A 19,090-nucleotide genomic window follows, 5' to 3' on the forward strand; every position below is an offset into this window, starting at 1 on the left:
ATTCAAATGATGTAAATATTTACAAACAACATAAAACTAATGGCTGACTGCTGAAATACTAAATTTAGAAAAAATTATAATTGAAACAATCACTGAAAGAATAAGTAAAAGCATCAATATTTAAATAAAGCTTATGTAAGCTCGCTCATGTGACATTTACAACTCAAGTTAGCTTCAGATCAGAAAAAGCATATTATCTAACATGCACAGGACAGCTGTCATTTAGACACAAATCAATTTAGTTACTATAATTTCACACCAGTTTTTACAGATTAAACAAGAAAAAAATCCAGTTGTTCATAGTGTTTGTATTATTTAGCTATTAAACCTGTAATATACAGAATTGTGCCTGCACTTCATAGGCAGCAATCCAAGGTAACACTTCCATCCATGTCCAATTATTTTCTTATTCATAAACAGCAAAGAGGAAGTGCTGTAAATTGACTTCCTCTTCATTTCTGTTAATTAGTTCAGTGATAGAAACAAGGTTAGTTTAGCACACAGACAACTTGATGCACGCAGCCACAAGGTGATATATGTAAATAAACATTTACATATACACACACTTAAACCACCTCAGAGACATAAGGGGAAAATAAAAATAGAAGGGCCAAGAGAATGGTGTGGAGAGTCAGAAAAAGCAAGAAAATAAAGGAAAGAAAAGGAAAACAAAAGTGTTTCCATGAGCTGCAGATTTTCAAAGCAATTAACATTTTCCCGCTCTCTGCTCTTAAGCAAGCTGTTCCTGAGAGTACTTCTGGGGCCTTGATGCATCTTTGAAGCACATACTTACAGACAGATTACCTCTAACCACAAGAGCACCGTCTTTTACATACAGTATACTTATGTTAAACACAGTAAGCAAAAATATTGCACACAGCTACATGTTGCAAGATCTGAAGCAAAGAATTATCTAGCATTAGATGATTAATTCTAAACAAGGACAATTAGGTAAGTTATGAACAAAAATAACAAACAGCTCTAGAATGATGTATATGCTTCAGCATTTGGTTCAGGTGTGCTTTGAACGTTAGTACATACAGTATTTTGAACATATAATTCATAATATTGCTAAAAAATTTTAAGTTGCCAATAAAAGCTAAAACTATCATAACAATCTGAAGTACTAACAGTCACATATGACTAATCTATGATCTATAATTTCTACTCACACCGCCCCCCCCCCCCCCAGCTATTAAAATATCTCTATGCAGGCACATCGATATTTGTTTAATCCAGTTCAGCATGGTTTGTACATCAAGATTCCTCGTTCTTTCCCCATTGCAGCCACAAAGTTATAAGAAGAGAGAACTGTAGAGCCATTTTTAATCAAGGGTTCCTGCACACAAAGATGCAGATACCCGTTTACTAAAATTACCAGAAGCTCCTTATAGAGTTACTCATTTTGCACAGCCGTTGCTTTCCAATAACCTTTGTCACACATTGTATAAAATATGTGCCTCTGAAAATTCAGTACCTCTGAAAACACAGTTACTGATTTTGTATATTCTCTAACCAGACTATAAATAATTCTAATTGATCATCTACAGAAGAACTACAATGATTTCCAGTAATACGAATGAAAATATTAAGGCCCAGACAAAATGCATGTAAGAAGCAGCCGTGCACAGTGCAGCTAGACAAGTCTAATCAATTTTACTGCTAAATATTTATCAAAAGGCTGACAAAAAAAATAAATCAACAGGACAATTACATTTTTGGTTTTGATACCCTCTCTTGATTGTGAGATTGTTCTATTATCCAATTTACAACTGAAGTAGGTTTAATATTGAGAAATTAAAATGGAACATATGCAAGTATTGGCCAACAGAACTTCCAAGAATAGAAATGAAATGTTCATGTTCTCTAGTAGACAGGCAAGCAAGCCAACTCAGTTAAAAAATAAACAAGGTTAGTTTATACCCTTATTTCAATGACTGTAACAATTTTTTCTTCCAAAGGAGAATTTGGATCAATGATTGGAAGTTTTAAGTTATATCCTCATATCAAAATATTAAAGAAAATAGTTTACCATCTTTTCAAGCAAAAAGATTAGCAAGACAAACAAGACACATCATTAGGCATATATGCCAAACATCACACTTGAATGCTAAATTAAAACTTTTTATATGCAAGGGCGGTTAGACTTTCAACACTCAGAAAACACAGAGTACCTGCCTTGGAGGACATGATAACATTTACAAAGATAGCCACTGCAGCTATTTCACAGCTTGGGAATTGTAGAATTAGTTGCAAGAAAGTACTAACAAGGTAGAATTTCAATCAGAAACAGATGTAATATTGAGCTCTTTTTTTTTCCTGATTGCATTTATTAGGCTGACAAATTTTTATATATCAAATATTGTATTGCCTTTCCAGTAATTTTTATGTCTTCATACATTTTCTTATAAACTTCAAGCTACTATTCCATACTCCAGTTCTTTTAATAAACTGTATACAATCTGACAGAGGCTGAAGGAATTACCTTTATTAAAAATAGAGTAACTGAACAAATAGAGAATATTTAGACCACTGAAGACATCTTTACTCTTTTCTGCTAAAATACATATCTGGAAAGGAATGAATGTGAGGACATTTGTAGGACACCTATTGAGATAAAATAATCTCAAATAATTGCACTTCTATTATATTTTGTAATACAATGCCTAGATTCATAACTGATGACAGAATACATCAGTGTTATTTTAAACCCAGACAGAATATTAACTAAATACATTTGAAAAATGAAATATGAGGAAAGATTGCCTTTCACCATTTTTTTTTAATTAAAGGAAGATTAACAGTTTAGAATGGCCAGGGGTTGTGACTCTAAACCATAAAAAATAATATAGCAATAAAGTAAATTTAAAATGCTACTATAGTTTCAGAGAACAGTGATTTCCTCTGTTGATGGACTAAAAAGCATGACAATTGCAGCTATGCAATTATGTCTAAAAGTTTAATTCACATTTAATGTCTTCCTCTTTCTGTGACAGTCATCTTCAGAGGTACAGAAGATTAAGTTCTGTATCCAGTGCTCAATTCCAAAGCTGTTGAAAAATGTGAGTAATCAGAAAGGCTTTTTTGGGGACAGAGAAGCAGCCAACAAAGCAATGTGGTTAAGAATTACAGGTTGTAACAGATTAAACAACTAAAATATCCCAATTTAGGAAGCACTTGCAATTCATCTCAGCCATATAATAATGAATAAAATGATCAGAGATTAAATTAACTAAGTAAAGTGATGTGTGTTCAACAACCACAGCATATAAGTATAAACTGTGCTTTAAGAGGGAAAACAAAGGAATACCTTGGATGAATATACAGTAGAGACTGTATTAACAGCAGAATTTAATTGTCTGTGCAAAATTGTTTCTAAGGAGCTGCTGTCATTTTCAGATTGGTAACAGTACAAAGCATGAAAAAATGTTTCCAGATACACATTGCCTGTAAACACCTATACTCTTAAAAGACAGAGCTACTGTAAGCAAGCAACAGTAAACAGACTTGATATTTATTCACATACTTTCCTTAAATGCCTTTTTAATGTATGAACTTTAAATAACAGTTTTTATAGAGGCAGAGAACATACAATTTCAAAGTGACACAATGTACCTGTTCTGCTTTTAACACCATGCTTTAAATGCAACTTGGTTAAACTGAAACAAGACTATACATCTGTAGTGAAGTTGGCTGTAATAATTATTTGGGCTCATGATTTAATTCGTTAGATTTTTCCAACTCAAATGCAGAAGGCTGAAGTATTTGATTAGTGTGAATACAGTACATACTGTCCCTTAAGCCATCACCTTTCGCTTCTGCTGGGAAGAGCCCATGTTATATTGGCCAGCGGCTCTGCGTGTTTCCTCTTCATGCTGCTGGATTTGTTGTTGTAACAGAATGAGTTCACCAAGCAGGCCCTGCCACGAGTTTGTAATAAAAAGGAGAGGAAAAATTTGGGGTGTAAGGAGAACAAAGTTAAACCAAAGGGCATGACAAAGACAGATGAAAAACAGGTATGAATGGGTCAGTTCAAACAAAAGTGAAATTTCATTAGCAATATCTCTTGCTAACTAGCTGGGAGTGGATATAGCCAGCAAAACCATGTATTTTGCAAATCCAGGTAGAACAAAACAATAAACATTAACCTACATTTTATAATTATATTCAACTTTAACTAAGCATCTAAATCTTAAAAATATTCAACTATCCTGGCTTTAAAATATTCTCAAAGGTTTCAGGATTTAATTTCAATTATTCATACCAGAAGTTCTTAAATATCAGCAATTTTTCACAACTTAACCATGCACGTATTTAAAGAGAGTGTTTTGGATATTCTATATAAAATTGTGCATGACAGCTGTTTTGGATATTCTATACAAAGTTGTGCACGACAGCTAATAGGCTCAACTTTGTTAGTTGTATGAAAGTTCTCATTTTGTTCTTATTCCCAGCAACTCAGTTTATAGAAAGATTACTTTGCCTGCTACTTAACTTTCTCAAGCTAGGAGAAGCAAAATAGTTTCTAGAGCATAAAGAAAGAAAAAGCCCCCTCCACTTCAGCAACACACTGCAGTTTGAATTCATGCTGTCATAATCCTTCCTAATCACTTCAAAATCCCTGCAACTCGATGCTTATTCCTTTACTTATTCAGCATTTCCATGAAGCTTAGTTTTCTTCTCTTCTCCCTCCACACCAAGTATTGTTGTAATGGCAAGCTGTCTTTCAAGATTGGTTTAGAGTTACTCTGCCAGCATCTACTGGAACTTCATGTACAATTTATTTCAGAGTGCGGACAAAAGTATTAATGAACTATTTAAATAAAGCTCTTTAAAAAAAATACTACTACATCTTCTTCTAAGAAAACATTCAGTGAAATGAAAGGTTTCAAAAATGCACTTCAGGAAAACAAACCCTGAAATAGAACTTCGGTGTAAGAATTTAAGACATCTACCATCAAGTTATACATTTGTTGCATGAAAAACACACACAGGCATGTACACATAAGGATAAACAACACAGGAGAGAAAGGATAAAAGAGGAGAGACAATCAAATGACCAAATACAAACATTTGTTAAATAGTGATTTGTATAACATTTCAAGAACAGAAAAATATTCACACTTGTATTTTACTGAATCACTTCAAGATTTAATAAATCTCTATATTGCCAGACTAGCAAACACATTAGAGCTGTGCCAAGAATTCAGGCAAAACAAAAGATGTCATTTCTATACAGCAGCAAGGAGAGATAGCCCCGCAACTACACTTCGTATTAGAGGAACAATAATAGTATTTTGCCATTTCACAAACAAGGAAACTCTCAATATGACCTGACACACTCCTTTTAAACATTATGCTATCAGTCAAGATAATAAAAGAAAAAACACTGAACAAAACCTGCCATGAAGGCCTTTCAGCATTTAAACAGGAACTGTAACAAATGTTTGAAGTCACCAAAAGTATTTAATGTGCAGCTACTTTCTAAGACATCTGGACCACGTGACTTGCTCCACAGTAAAGTATGAAAAACCCTTTTCAACTACAGTTACCCCACTTAAAATATTCAAGTAAAAAATACAGTGATTTAAAAGGCTTCTCAATAACACTTTCTTCTTTGTATATATAAGACAATAGTCTTATTTCCTTTATTTTCTATTTCTTACTTTATAGGTTTGAATTTAAAAAAACCCAAACAAAAACAACCAAAACACAAAAAAACCCAAACAAACCTTAAATAGTACAGAACACCCAGGCTGGTATGAACCAGGACACAAACAAAAATAGTTACATCTCTCTGTCATTGGACACTATCACTGTTCAACCCCCCCCCAACAACCAATCATTCCAGTATAAAACTGTATTTTTTTTTTTTAAAATAATTTTATCCAGAAAAATCAACGTTGATTAATTAATGGGATTTAAAAACCCAAGTTGTTTACAGTCATTATATTATTATCAAAGAAACAATGTAAAGGGGAATAACACTAGCTGACACACACAGCAGCACAAACCTTGCAAAGTCATCATGACAATTTGGGTCCACAATAAATAAAAAAAAAGGCAAAACAAGTACTGACATTGTTACTGCCTATGCTTTAAAAAAAACCCCACATTATTTTACATTAAAAGTTAATATGCTGTACTTCAGTTGAGTATGACTATGCCTTTAACTTAAACGTTCCTCATGACTAAAGTATTTGTGTCCCACTTTCATGAGCAACCAAAGCCCTGTCTTTTTGCCTGTCTTGACTCTTCCACTATTTCCCATTGACTTCAGTGTGACTGTTCATGAGAAAAGCTGAGCCACAATAAGTCCTTGCAGGAAAAAAAAAAAAAATGCTGACGGATGTAAAGGGGTGAGAATGATGAGGAAGGTAAAGATATCAATTTCTAAGAATTTGAATAAATGTCATAATTTTATCCAAAGTACTTATAACGTGAAACTGGGAATTAAGTTGGGAATATAACAATGCTATGAATACAAAAGAGAAAATTGTGGAAACTTTATTGCATAACTTGCAAGACAGAACAAAACAAACAAGAACATTTAAAAAAAAAACTCTAAGTCAAGAGATATTCCTTACTAAAGTCTCTTTTTCACTCTCTAGCAGTAGCTGTAGTGAAGAGCTGTAGAATTACTGTGCTGCTTCTTACATTGACTGAAAGTGACCCTGTGCTGGCAGAGCAAGGCAGTCTATGTGCTGCCAAATCCTCAACAGTGCACCAGGTTCTTCAAGGCATGAGATTTAATCAAAGCACCGAAGGCAGAGAAAGGACCGTGTGGTTGGTATTAAATTATTTATTTATCTGGCTTCTAAGCCCTAAATCAATACTTGAGTCACATTTTTCACACCCACTTCCATCACAGCTATAACCACTATATATATTTTTTTTTTTTTAAATTGGGCTAAGCTTTGGAATTTGTTTGCTTTAATAGGAAGCTGAAGCTCTTTAGGAAATTTTTTTTGGAGACAGTCAATAGCACAAGATAATTTTCTAAGGTAATACTGCTATTTCAAGTGCAAGCCTGAACTAGTCCCACACATACAATACACTGAAATATTTTACTACACTATAGCTTTTATAACTATCTTCTCTTTCTCCAAGAACAAAATTTCTTATTTAATCCAAGTAGAAACACATTTAAACTCCATTATTTAAATTACTTATCTGAACACTCCAGTAATTTTAATTAAATTATCTTTCTAAAAAATTGTACCTTTTGTATTAAATGAGAGATTATGAGATAAACACATTATCTGGCAAGAAGCAGTACAGCCTGATTCAGTGTTTGGGACAACATTTACTCTCTCAAAGTTATCTTGTGAACTAACTGGCTTCTTATTCATTCTACATGAGGTTTTAAAGACTCACCTGAGGACAATGCCCAATAACAGTTTCAAAGAACATTCCTCCAAATGAGGAATTCCTAGATTCCTTTACCAGTTACTCATCTTTTCACAATGAAACAAAGAAAACCAGCTCATCAGACACATTTAATACCATGCTACAGCACTTTATGCATTCATACAATCACAGTTCTTACACTAGTATTGGTTGGCAGTGGAAAGCACTGAATTAAAAAGGCCATCTAACCCATTGTCTTGAAAATAATAATTTTGCTTGCCAATAAACTAAGTGATTATACTTTGTAGGTATTCATATGTGCCTTGTTTGAAATATTACGACCAAAACTGATCATGTTAATTAGCAAACCAACAGTTTCTAAGCGTAACATATCGGATAAAATTGGAATAACAACAATTAGTACACCAGACTAAATTTTCTAAATCATACTGATTTAATATGGGCTGTCTCTGTGCCACTGCCAAAGGTCTGTTGGCAACATTAAAATGCAGTTGTCACTGCATTTGAAAAAAAACCCAGAATAATAAGTATAAGTGATATTACTGGTATTCAGTAAAAATCTCAGTTAATTTAGTTATCAAAGACAATAAACTAAGATGGCCACTTCTTCACAGATCAATAGTAAAGTATTTTTTATGTTTTAAACAGTGAAACCTGTGCTAAGCAATCACTGAAAATAAAATAAATATATATATAGAGAGAGAGTTTACTGACAAAGGAGAAACAAAAAGCGAACTTAATTCTCATGTAGAAATCCATCACTGTTCTAAAGGGAAAAAAAAGTTATAAAAAGTGAGCTTTGTACAGGTTTCACTACATATTGCCATGCAGAATTAAGGTAGAATAAATGTATACATGCCTGCATATATAGAAATGGCTTTTATGTAAAAGCCCCAGTTATACTTCAGACACTTCCAGTTGCAAAAATAAATATATAATAATTTAGAAATTCCCCAATATATATTGTTTTCCTTCAAATTTTTAAAGAATTTTAAAAAAATATACACAGGAAAAATGAAAAGCCTTTAAAGAATGAGCAAGATTACAATTTAGGAATTTAATAGAAATTAGATCTACTATTCATGAAAGCAAAAAAAATAAACTTCACCTTCTTTACTTCAAGGAAAAAATGCTAAAACTTTTAGTTATCAAAATACAGTAACATTTGTTCCAGAAGATAGTAACAAAAATGTGATGTATGCTTTGTCTAAATAAAGAAAGTAAAAAGACAGACTGCTTTAAGAAATAGAAATTCTTTATTAAGGCAGAAATCTTTAAGTAAGTATAACAACTGTGAAAATGTCAACAGAAATGAGGTTGCAAGCAGAAATGCTTGATAATAACTATAAAAGCCTAAACCAACTTCAGTAACAAGCTATAACCTCAAGTGCACTGAGAACATGCCCTGAAAAATTGCAAATGCACACAAAATACCCAATAATAATTACATTCTTATTACAAACCAATTTTAAGAATGCAATTGCTAAAGATTTTTATGACTCCCTTGTATTTTCCTTACACCAAAATGTTTATTATTGTACTGTTTATATATTAAAAACAACAATGCATACTCAAGTAATTTTCAGTGATAAAATCTATTCAAGCTGCTTCAAATTAACATCTGCAGCTAGCTGCTGAAGCAGTTTTAAAAAAATTACCTGTTGTCAAGACACTTAAGTTTTGCAAGATAGTAATTACCTTCTTGTACTGTTTGTCATTGTCATATCCCTGGTCAGTAGCTCTGAATGCTGTTTCTCCTGGAGAACCTAGGACATAATTACAGAAACTCATTATAACATGCAAAAGGCACTTAAAAATTCTGAAACTACACCTACGAGAGTTTCAACTCCTATGAATTATTAATTCAATAATCTTTGAAGTTACTATTTAAAAAAATTCACCTCAAGAAACTGAAAAGTAATTTAGTTTAAAACTCATCTGAAAATTTTATATCTAGTTTGTGACTCCGATTAGTTACATCACAAAGTAGTAGGCAGCTTCAGTTATACTATTAAAATTCTGAAAACACTGTAAAATTAATTATTTCTGATAAACATGAAAGGATAATACAAATTCCATTGGTAATACTGTAATGAGAAAAAAAAAATTTCTTTCATACTGTAGTGACATAGATTTTCAAAACAAGCTTCTAGAAAATGCCTGAAATAAAAAGCATCTGCTAGGGACTGTGGCAGAAAAATAACAACTATTCATCTATTCATTCTCTCAGGGGAGGATCCAAGTATTTTTTAAAATAGTTGGAAAGTATTTTTAATTCAATATTAAATTGCTGCAAATAGTTGTGTTTACATTGATATTCACTCCTCTTAGTATAGTAGTGTTTTAATAGTTTGCTTTAAAGAGGCAGGTTAAGGGCAGTAAAAAGGGCTTTTACACACCTAACAACAGAAGTAGATCAGAAGCTCCTATGACTTCACTAACCAAATTGTAACCTGTGAAAAATCAGCAGAAGAGGGGAAATAAAAATTATAAATACAAAACAAAATGCAAAACAAAGATGAGGGATCTTTGTCTCATTTGGAGGACCACACAATCATAAATGGCAACTATGCCCATGTGAGTATGATAATAAATAGGCAACATCTCACAATACCAGTCAATAACACCACAATTTTAAACAGCCTAAATTTTAAATAGCTAAAATACATAGGAGATTGTAATCTACTTGTCACTCTGTTGAACTTGATGCCTACTTAGGTGCTCACTGAGTCTTTAAGATTAATAAACTAGTTCTGCCATTGACACAATTTTAAGAAAATGAAAATACACTCACGCACACTGATATGGGAATATTTTCAAACACACTTAGAGCAATGACTATAACACCTCACAGATATAATCTTTCATGAATACAAATTTATGTGGTTTGATAATTATTAAGGTATATAATAGGAATAATCTTGCACATTATTACAACAATGACTAGGTGAAGTTTTAAGCTGTGCTCATTAGCAAGTCAGATATGATGATCAAATCCATCATTTTCAGTTTTAAAAAGCCCACCGATCAGAAATGTCTTATTTAAGTCTCCTAAAACCTGAAAACCATTAAGCCTACTACTACCTGGATGCACTGAATGGACAAAGCATCGCCTTGTCTTTTGTGAAGGATTTAGAACTCCTACCTACTCCTTTAAAATGCAGTCCGTACCTAAGCTATATTTTCAAGCAAGTTCTTCTGGAGCTACATCCAGATGGAAAATATCATTCAACCCAAAAGCATATCTTCATTACAAATCTCTTATTTCACATGCTTGCAATATTAAGAACCATGAATCTTAATAATCTAACTCTTTTCTCCTGTAACAGCTGTGGTACTGTTACTGTCCAGTTCCACTTTCACCTTCTCCAAACTCCAGCTTGACACACCTGGCCTCCATGACTCACTGAAGCAATCTAGCTTTCACTCTGTTTGTTTGGAGTTGTCCAAGAATTCTAGTTTTATATTCAATTTCACATTTTGGTTGTCTGTACTTGCTACTGGAATTCTTGATTTTAAAAATACATTACACTTACCTGTGTCCATAATACTTTCAGATGACACACTCAATGAAAAGGCATGCATTTTCAGGATCCGCTTTCTTTTAGTGTCTAAGGACATACCTGTAACATCATGTTGTAATAGCTTATGTTTTCAAAATTAAAACCAAGATGAAAAATTATTCTCACCAGGAGAAAAAAGTCCTTTCAGTGAAGTGAAGCTCTCTCCAATCTTGTCAAAGTCAGGCAGAAGTTTGGCAAGCTCATCTGCATCAGGAATGGCTTTGATAAGTTTTTCTAGGAAAACAGTACAACAGATAATGAGTAGGGTTTTTTTCCCTATTATTTTTGTGAACAAAAATGGGTTAGGCTGTAAAACTTAGTAACTGTTTCAGGACATGTTTTTGGTGGGTTTTTTTGTTTTTTTGTTTTTAATAAAGAATTAAAAAGTTTCTTTCTACATGCACCTCCCCCCATTAGTGTTGGGAAAGATTATCAGATCTGAAAAACCAATTGCTTTTTTAGACTTTGAACTTCCTGATAAGCTGGTTGCCTCAGGTACTTTAAAATTGTCTAAAACTTACTGCTGCATTTCAGCACATTTCATACATTATCCTCTCACATACTTTGTAGAGGATGTTTTAAAATTACACGAAACTGTAACTAACCTCACCTTTTGTACATTTTAAGAAAAGCTTATTATTCAATTTCATAAATAATTCAATTCTGTAATCTTTTAAAAACCCCTAACTTATTAGCTTTAAAGTACTATAAAAATGTACTGTCCACATACAATCAAAACAAGAAAACATATACCTCAGTTACTCAATCTCTGCATTTATCTATGCAATGCTCACAGATGTAGTAAAATCGTCATAAACTTTTTTTTTTAAAAAAGAACACCACCTTACTACCCTACACATATAAGAAGTAACTCAGTGTTTGTTTTTTAGATTTCTGTCTTTCATCTAAAAATATGCAGAAAACTACAGTAACTAGAAGGTTCAGGAAAACAGAGTATGTATTTTTCATTTTCTTTTCTTCTGTATCTTCAAGATAATTTTGTAGATAGGTAGCTTCACTATTCTACATTTTCAACTGGTCTTTTACTCATACATATCTTTTACTTACCTATTTATATTTTTTACTTGTGTCATTCATATAGAAAGTATTGTGCAAAATCCTACCAAAACGCATGTAAATCCCCTTGATCATGCTCTACCTCTCCTTTCAGTGATGGGATTATATGGCCGTATGAAAGGACCAAGAACATTCTCAAATGAAAGGATGAATTACAGAATATCAATGCTAACCAATGCTTAATTTCTTCCTACAAACACATTGATACAAATACCTTGGTAAGACACACACCAAACTCTAACAAAACAAGTGCACTCTGATTACAGCTATAAAGATACTACTGGAGAGAGGCACTGAGGACCTACACGCTTATGTTTAAGTTTTATATGTGCTAGTCTTTAGACAGAGTAACATTTTAGTTTTTGCGATACCGAAGTCAATATGTTCATCAAGCTCCCAAATGAAGTCAGGAACAATCCACTTATATTCATCGAGATCTGGCATCATGTCCTTCCACTGATCGTATGTCTAATACAAAAAGGAAAAAAAATGTAGTAGAAATAGAAAAAGAAATGTATGTAGAGACACATATGAGCAATCTGTTGAAAAGTAATACCTACACACAAAACATACTAACCCACCATCTTTCAGATATGAATACTACTACTCAATCTTTTAAAATCTGTACTAGTTCTCTAAACAACATTTTCCATATTCACTCATCTTTATTATCATTAGTTAACCAAACAATGAAATATTGTATTTTTGTGGATATACCAAGAACTACTGTTCTGAAGTATAAAATAACAGCAAAGACAAAATGCATAAAATAGCTTCCACAGATAAATACCTTCTTAGCTGTATAACCACCACCTACAGCAGATCCTAATATAAGATAGCGAATTTTGAGAAGCCTTGATGCTAGCCTAGCTAGCCAAAAGTTCCTGTGGAACTGGTATCCATATTTTACACTTAAAAGTTTTGTTTTGCGTAGGGGAAGACGATTAAGAGAAGAGAACAGCTGAATTGATATCCTTAACGGAGGTCTTTGAAATTTTGGACTTGGATAGTAGGGATGATGTATACTTCGGGAAATAAGATGCAAGTTTTGAAGTGGTGATTTTCTTTTTATTCCATAGCTGCTATTTGCTAGACTCCGGCAGATGACACTAAAAGAAAAAAAACAAAACTCTTAAGTAACAGATTTCCTCAACACGCCATTAACTCAATAACCTCTTCAGAAGCAATTCACATTACATTTTAGCTGGTTACAGATAAATTAGATCATCATTCTGAAAATACAATTTCCAGCTATCATTGATATGCTACCAGGAAAATAAAAACCTGTAAACATCGTTAATGGATATAGCATTTCTAGTGATTACAGAAATAAAATCTTAAATACTATTTATGAAGCCTGTTATGAATTAAATTTAACTTCTGCACTGGATTAAGGCAAGTAACACGTCTGTGGTAAAAGAGTTTGGGCAAACAGGAGCTAAGAGTCCAAAGATGACTATGATCAACTTGCAACATAAAAGAAAACTTGACAGTTTGGCCTATGTCGTTATTCAAATGAACTTTTAGAGAACATTAAATTTGTAGAGGATTTTCAAACTTCAAAAAAACAATACACAGACAAAATTCCTTTGCAAAATACATTTGTCCTTTTTTGGCAGATTCTTGTTTGGAGTTGAAGCATGTACTTAATGACATCTTTCACTTCCTTTCACTCCAGTACTCTGCAGTTCAGCATTATTGTTTTGTCTTAGGTCATGCATAGACAAGATTACTTCTGGAGATGGCTGCACCATGTTTGTTAAAGACTTTAATAAAGTAATTCAGATTTATGCAACAGGGAAAATTTCAGTCTGAAAGATGAAAGAGCTCAGGCATGAAAAGCACGTGTTAAAACACAGGAACCTTATCAATGCTGCCTACGTTAAACGCATACCGTGGAATAAAGCTCCTTGTATATTTTCAGTTACATTATCTGCATGCTTCAACATTTTGAGGTAGCTTTGTTAGTTTAGGGAAAAGACAACTGCTCTGGAAAAAGCAATTTCTTCTGTAACTTTTTAGCCTCACCATATCAGAATGGTTAATATTAAATCATTACCTGATGCAAAATATGAGTGAAGTTACAGTTCTTGAAATTAATGTTTGGTTATTTTCAGTATTTTCAATATTATCAAGGGCATTTACTACTTACAAAGGGGACAAACACGAAAGAAGAAAGTGCTTCACACCAGAAGGCAAATTATTCCTCCCGTAATCTTAAATCATTTAAAATTAACAGATCTTAAAGAGAGTGAATCATATGAAATAGAAAATATAACAGCATTTTCTAATAACATGCTCTATAATCTATACAGTTCTTTGCTTTGAGGGGTGACATTGTCTACGACAGGCATATTCTTAATGACCAAACAAGTGGAAGACTTTTTTATAAAGGCACTTTGGACTTTTAGAAATTGAGCTTTTGGAAGATAAGTTAAGAATCAGAATTATGTAAGTTGAAACATTTTCCTCTCTTAAAAGACTAATTCTCCTGATGATCTATGTTTAGAAATTTCCTTTATTGTAACGGAAAGCTCAAAAAAAGGAAACTCCACTGACTCTTATAAAAGTCCTCGTTCATAAAAGTCACTATGATTTTGAAGGGTATCATCTTGCTGCTATACTAAACTATCTAGAAGGCTGTGCCTTTGCAATAACAAACTTAGTATCTAGAAAGAAGATAATAAGCATAAGCAGAATAATCCCAAAAGTAGTAACAAGTTTTTCCTCTTTGACATGGAATTACAAGAGGGTCAGAAATTAACCACAGATAGTATCAATACAAAAGTGGCTACATAACAATAAAAAATGAAAGTGCCTCCACACTATAAATGTTTTATCTCCTGCTTTTGAAGGCAGTTTTTTTAAATCAGGGTGTGATAAGCCTGTACAAAGCAAGCTGATGACTGGGCCATTATTTCTTGTTTTGCAGTCACTACCATTACACAGATATTTAATATTTTCAGGAGAGGCAAAGTGGTAGTATATACTATGGCAGCCACTTCTCATTATTAGTCTTCACCTAGGTTAAAGGCATTTTGTAATATTATCAGTGATTGTTCTTTTAAAATACACTGTGTTTTACAGCTTTCGTGCTGTATGTTTAAACTGAAGGAAAAATCGAGTTCCACCACAAATTGTTATGGCAAAAACTTGATCAACAATCGCCTTCTGAGTGCTATCAAGCATTTCAAACCCTACCTGCTTTAATTTTATATATATAAAATCTTTAATTCGTTAAAAAACCCACTACTCCATCATTGTTGAGAGGAGGGCCACAAAGATGATCAGAGGGCTGGAGCACCTCTCCTATGAAGACAGGCTGAGAGAGTTGGTGTTGCTCAGTCTGGAGAAGAGAAGGCTCTGGGGACAGCTTATAGCAGCCTCCAGTACCTAAAGGGGGCCTACAAGAAAGCTGGAGAGGAACTTCTTACAAAGGCATGTAGTGGTAGGACAAGGAGTCATGGCTTTAAACTGAAAGGGGGTAGATTTAGATTAGATGTAAGGAATAAGTTCTTTACTGTGAGGGTGGTGAGGCACTGGAAGAGGTTGCCCAGAGAGGCTGTGGATGCCCCATCCCTGGAAGTGTTCAAGGCCGGGTTGGATGGGGCTTTGAGCAGCCTGCTCTGGTGGAAGGTGTCCCTGCCCATGGCAGGGGGTTGGAACTAGGTGATCTTTATGGTCCCTTCCAACCCAAACCATTCTATGATTCTACCAAAACTTCAATTTTCTCCTTTCTTCTCTCCTTCCACTGCTAAAAACTCCTGATGAATACTGACAAAAAGAATCAATCACCTCAAGATCTTCACTAAAAAATGCAGTTAGACTGAAAAGGGAGCCAAAATAATGCCATTAAATGAAATATTTCAGGAGTTCCAAATTTAAAGCCTCTGGAAAGCCGTTTTTGACAACAATAACAAAAATTAGCCTTTCAGACACGAGTAGCTCCGCCATTAGAATTTGCCTGATTACAGGCCTGCAACTTGACTACTCTTGCATTGCACTGAGATTATAGACACCTTGTAAAACAAGAAAGAGTGGCCCGTTACTGTTGATAGTCAAGCACTCCACCTGGAAGTCATACCTAACATTTTACACATATTGCTCCAGTTTAAGAGTTCAAAAAACCCCCACCTCAGCTGGAACAAGTTTTCTGTAAAGACACATTATTTACACTCTTAACAGCTACAACTGTAAAGCAGTCTTTCAACAAAAAGCACTGTGGCATTTTCTTTTTCATTCAGCACTAGACCACACTTATTTTGCTACTACTGCTCCCAAATCTGCCAAGTAACACTGTGACATTACTGGCCATTCATTTTAACTGCTCCCATCTGGAATTGCGTAGAATGGTGAAAAACAAGAGAAACGTAGGGTAGCTGCTGGGGAGAGCCAACATCTGGACACCAAGGTGGCCCGGACTCCCTCGGAGTCCCCAGGAGACGCAGCTCCCTTCCACATCGCAGCCCCACGTCCCAGGGGAGCTGAAGGAGGGGGAGTTTCCCCACCTGGGAGCAACAGCCCCACCCCAGCAGGCCTCAGGCTCACCCCTGCGCCATTCGCACCCCCGCTCCCCCACCCTGCACCCCGCCCCACCGTGCTGCTCCGGCCTCTCCCCCCGGGCAGCCCCGTCCCCACGGATGCCCAGGGCCTACTCTACCGGAACGAGCGTTACCACCGACGCCGCGCCCGGGGCAGAGGCCCCCAGGTCGGAAGAGGCGGGAGGAGGTCGCGGCTCTGGCGGCCGCTCGCTCCGCACAGCCGCCGCGCCCCAGCGGCCAGGCCCGCCGGCGGCCCGCCGCGCCCGCCCTGACCCCTGCCACGGCCCACCCCGCTCACCAAGCCGCCGCCGCCCGCGTCCGCCACATCCTAGCGGCCGAGAGGGGCCCGGAGGAGCCGGACGCACCGCGGCCGCTGGCCGGGGCTCCCGCGCCTGGCGCGCCGGGCTAGCCGCGGGCAAGGGCAGGTGGATCTGCCGCGGCCCCGGGCTGACAGGGCTGCCGCCGCTTCCGGACACCGCGGTCCGTGGCCGGCAGGCCCGGCTGAAAACCGCGCCTCCCCGCGCAAAGGTTCCGGACGCGGCGGCGGGGGAGGGAGGGAGGGCTTTGAAGGGAGGACCGCTGGGGGTTTGCCCGGCCAGGAGGAGCGGAGAGGCGGGAGGGGGACTATGGCTCCTCCACAGCCGAGCCGTGTGTTTCCCCTCACACCCCAGCGACGGCAGGGCCAGGCCTCAGTGCCTAGCCCCTATGCCCCGGGGCACCCCCCGGGCGGCCTGGGCTCGCCTCCGGGGCCTGGCCCGGCGGGTCAGGGCCGGAGAGTGTGGTGAGGCCCAGCCCCGGATGGAAGCCTGTGGTGGTACCAGGGTCTTCCGCACCGCTTGAATAAGATTCCCAGCTGTTGTCGCGCTGAAGAAGTGCGTGAAATGGGTGGCAGCGCTGCCTTGAAAGGTGGAAAACACAAGGTGTGTCCAAATGGGCTTTTCAGAGTTTGGGGGGTGGGGGGTGCCGACGGAACCACACGGGAGCAGGAGGCAGAGGAGGAACCAGGAGAGTTCAGCAGATCTGTCCAACTGCCCTCAGACAGGATTGTCTCTAGTTACCTCGTTTCTGAGAGAAGCATGCCCCGCCTGTCCGTAGAGACCACAGGTGTCGGAGTGTTCACCTGGAAATGCCAGTGCTTGCTAACATTAATAGGAAGTTTCCCCTCGTTCCTGATTTGAATCTTTCTTGCAGCAAGTTAACTCTATCCACAGTGGACATGGAGAATATTCTTTTCTCCGTTTACGTGTTTGAAAACTGTTGTCATGACTCCTCCCAGTCTGCTTTTCTTTAGATTAAACAACCCTAAGTCCCTCTTCTGTGTTTTCTGACTCCTTAGTCATTCATTCTTCCCTGTGCTGTCCTGTGGAATGTGACCAGTTGGTTCACAGCTTCCTTTATGTAATATGCCCAGAACTGGATATCACGTGCTGAGCTAAACAGAAAAAGAGATTTGGGGTGTTTTATAGGCCAGGCTTCTGTTTATGCAGCGGGATTTTTCAGAGCAAAGTAAGTTGCACAAGGATGACATAATACATACATGCATTTTCAGGACTGAGATAAAACTTGCAGAGACAAGGTGAGGCACATGTTTTTTGTCTCTTGCATGCTTGCTTTTAGATTTATCTTTATAAATTTAAGGGAGTATATTTTAAATCTTACCTTTGCTTTGTATTTTAACTTGACCAGACATTTTTGTGATTTATAGCTGGGGTTTTAAGCAAATTTCGATTTAATAATAAAATTATGATACTCCATAGGACATACAAGTAACTTTATAAACTAATATGTAATTCTTACTTTGAACGGTAGAGGGCAACATATAACTAGAGGTTCCAATTCATCATGCTTTACAGGTGTTTTCTCCAGGAGAAAGTGAACCTGCTTAAGAAAATTAACAAATTCCACCATCCGCATTGGTTCAGGATTAACAGATTTTGCTGGAATATTATGACAGGTTGCCGAACTGTGGAAATATTTTACACCTTTAATCTGGTTTTGATTTGTTTTCAGTTGTGAAGATATAAACCTCCCTAATAAGGGTGTTCTGTAGGAACAGAAATTGTCAATAGCAGCTGGATTAAGCCTACAAGTAGTGAATAGATTGGATGAGCCTTGATTCTTCCCTGGAGACCCAGGTTTGGTGGGATACTCTGCAATGCAGCTCATCTCTCTTCTCTGTGAAAGGGCAGCCAAGGACTCCTACTGCACCCTAGTCTTCTATAGACACTAGAAAGAGCAAGGCTGACATCTGGGGAAGCAGCAAAAGCTGACCAGGCAGAAAAAGCATGTGTAGCACTCCTGTTTTCCACCCCTGGCACCTCCCAAAATAATGAGTCATTTCCCAGAATCATCAGCCTGCCTTGGAAAAGGTATCTGTGCAGTTGTTTCCTGTCTTCTATAGCTTCTAGATAGCAGTGCTCTGTTTTCCTGTATAATTGGGTTTATCAGAAATTGACTTTATTGCATTCTTTCTTTTTAATTTTTAATTGAAAATTGTGATCATCATGTAATAACTGGAGTTCCTGTTGCTGGCTTTCA

The 19,090-nt window shown here is 36.5% G+C and overlaps 2 protein-coding genes across 15 annotated transcripts in view; one reads left to right on the top strand and one right to left on the bottom strand.

Annotated features, from left to right (window-relative positions):
* OPA1 (OPA1 mitochondrial dynamin like GTPase) overlaps positions 1-17,030 on the bottom strand; it is a 58,257-nt gene extending 41,227 nt beyond the window's left edge. For 2 of the 5 annotated variants that reach the window (XM_049802950.1, XM_049802946.1), the window contains exons 1-7: positions 16,851-17,030; positions 12,802-13,120; positions 12,383-12,479; positions 11,061-11,168; positions 9,771-9,824; positions 9,070-9,137; positions 3,810-3,920 (exon numbers count right to left, since the gene is read on the bottom strand). In XM_049802950.1, the coding sequence (XP_049658907.1) occupies positions 3,810-3,920; positions 9,070-9,137; positions 9,771-9,824; positions 11,061-11,168; positions 12,383-12,479; positions 12,802-13,120; positions 16,851-16,879 (786 nt within the window). In that variant the 5' untranslated portion in view covers positions 16,880-17,030. The remainder of the gene's footprint in view (positions 1-3,809; positions 3,921-9,069; positions 9,138-9,770; positions 9,825-11,060; positions 11,169-12,382; positions 12,480-12,801; positions 13,121-16,850) is intronic. The other 3 variants (XM_049802947.1, XM_049802949.1, XM_049802951.1) reach the window with 3 other exon arrangements.
* A 135-nt stretch (positions 17,031-17,165) lies between these two features.
* LOC126039586 (probable cation-transporting ATPase 13A4) overlaps positions 17,166-19,090 on the top strand; it is a 51,964-nt gene continuing 50,039 nt past the window's right edge. For 9 of the 10 annotated variants that reach the window (XM_049802937.1, XM_049802930.1, XM_049802933.1 and 6 more), the window contains exon 1: positions 17,166-17,472. The gene's annotated coding sequence lies outside the window, so the exon portion shown is untranslated. Of the gene's footprint in view, positions 17,473-18,863; positions 18,922-19,090 lie in introns of those variants that run through there. The other variant, XM_049802931.1, reaches the window with a different exon arrangement.

Source organism: Accipiter gentilis, chromosome 6 (assembly GCF_929443795.1).
Source record: "Accipiter gentilis chromosome 6, bAccGen1.1, whole genome shotgun sequence".
NCBI lineage: Eukaryota > Metazoa > Chordata > Aves > Accipitriformes > Accipitridae > Astur > Astur gentilis.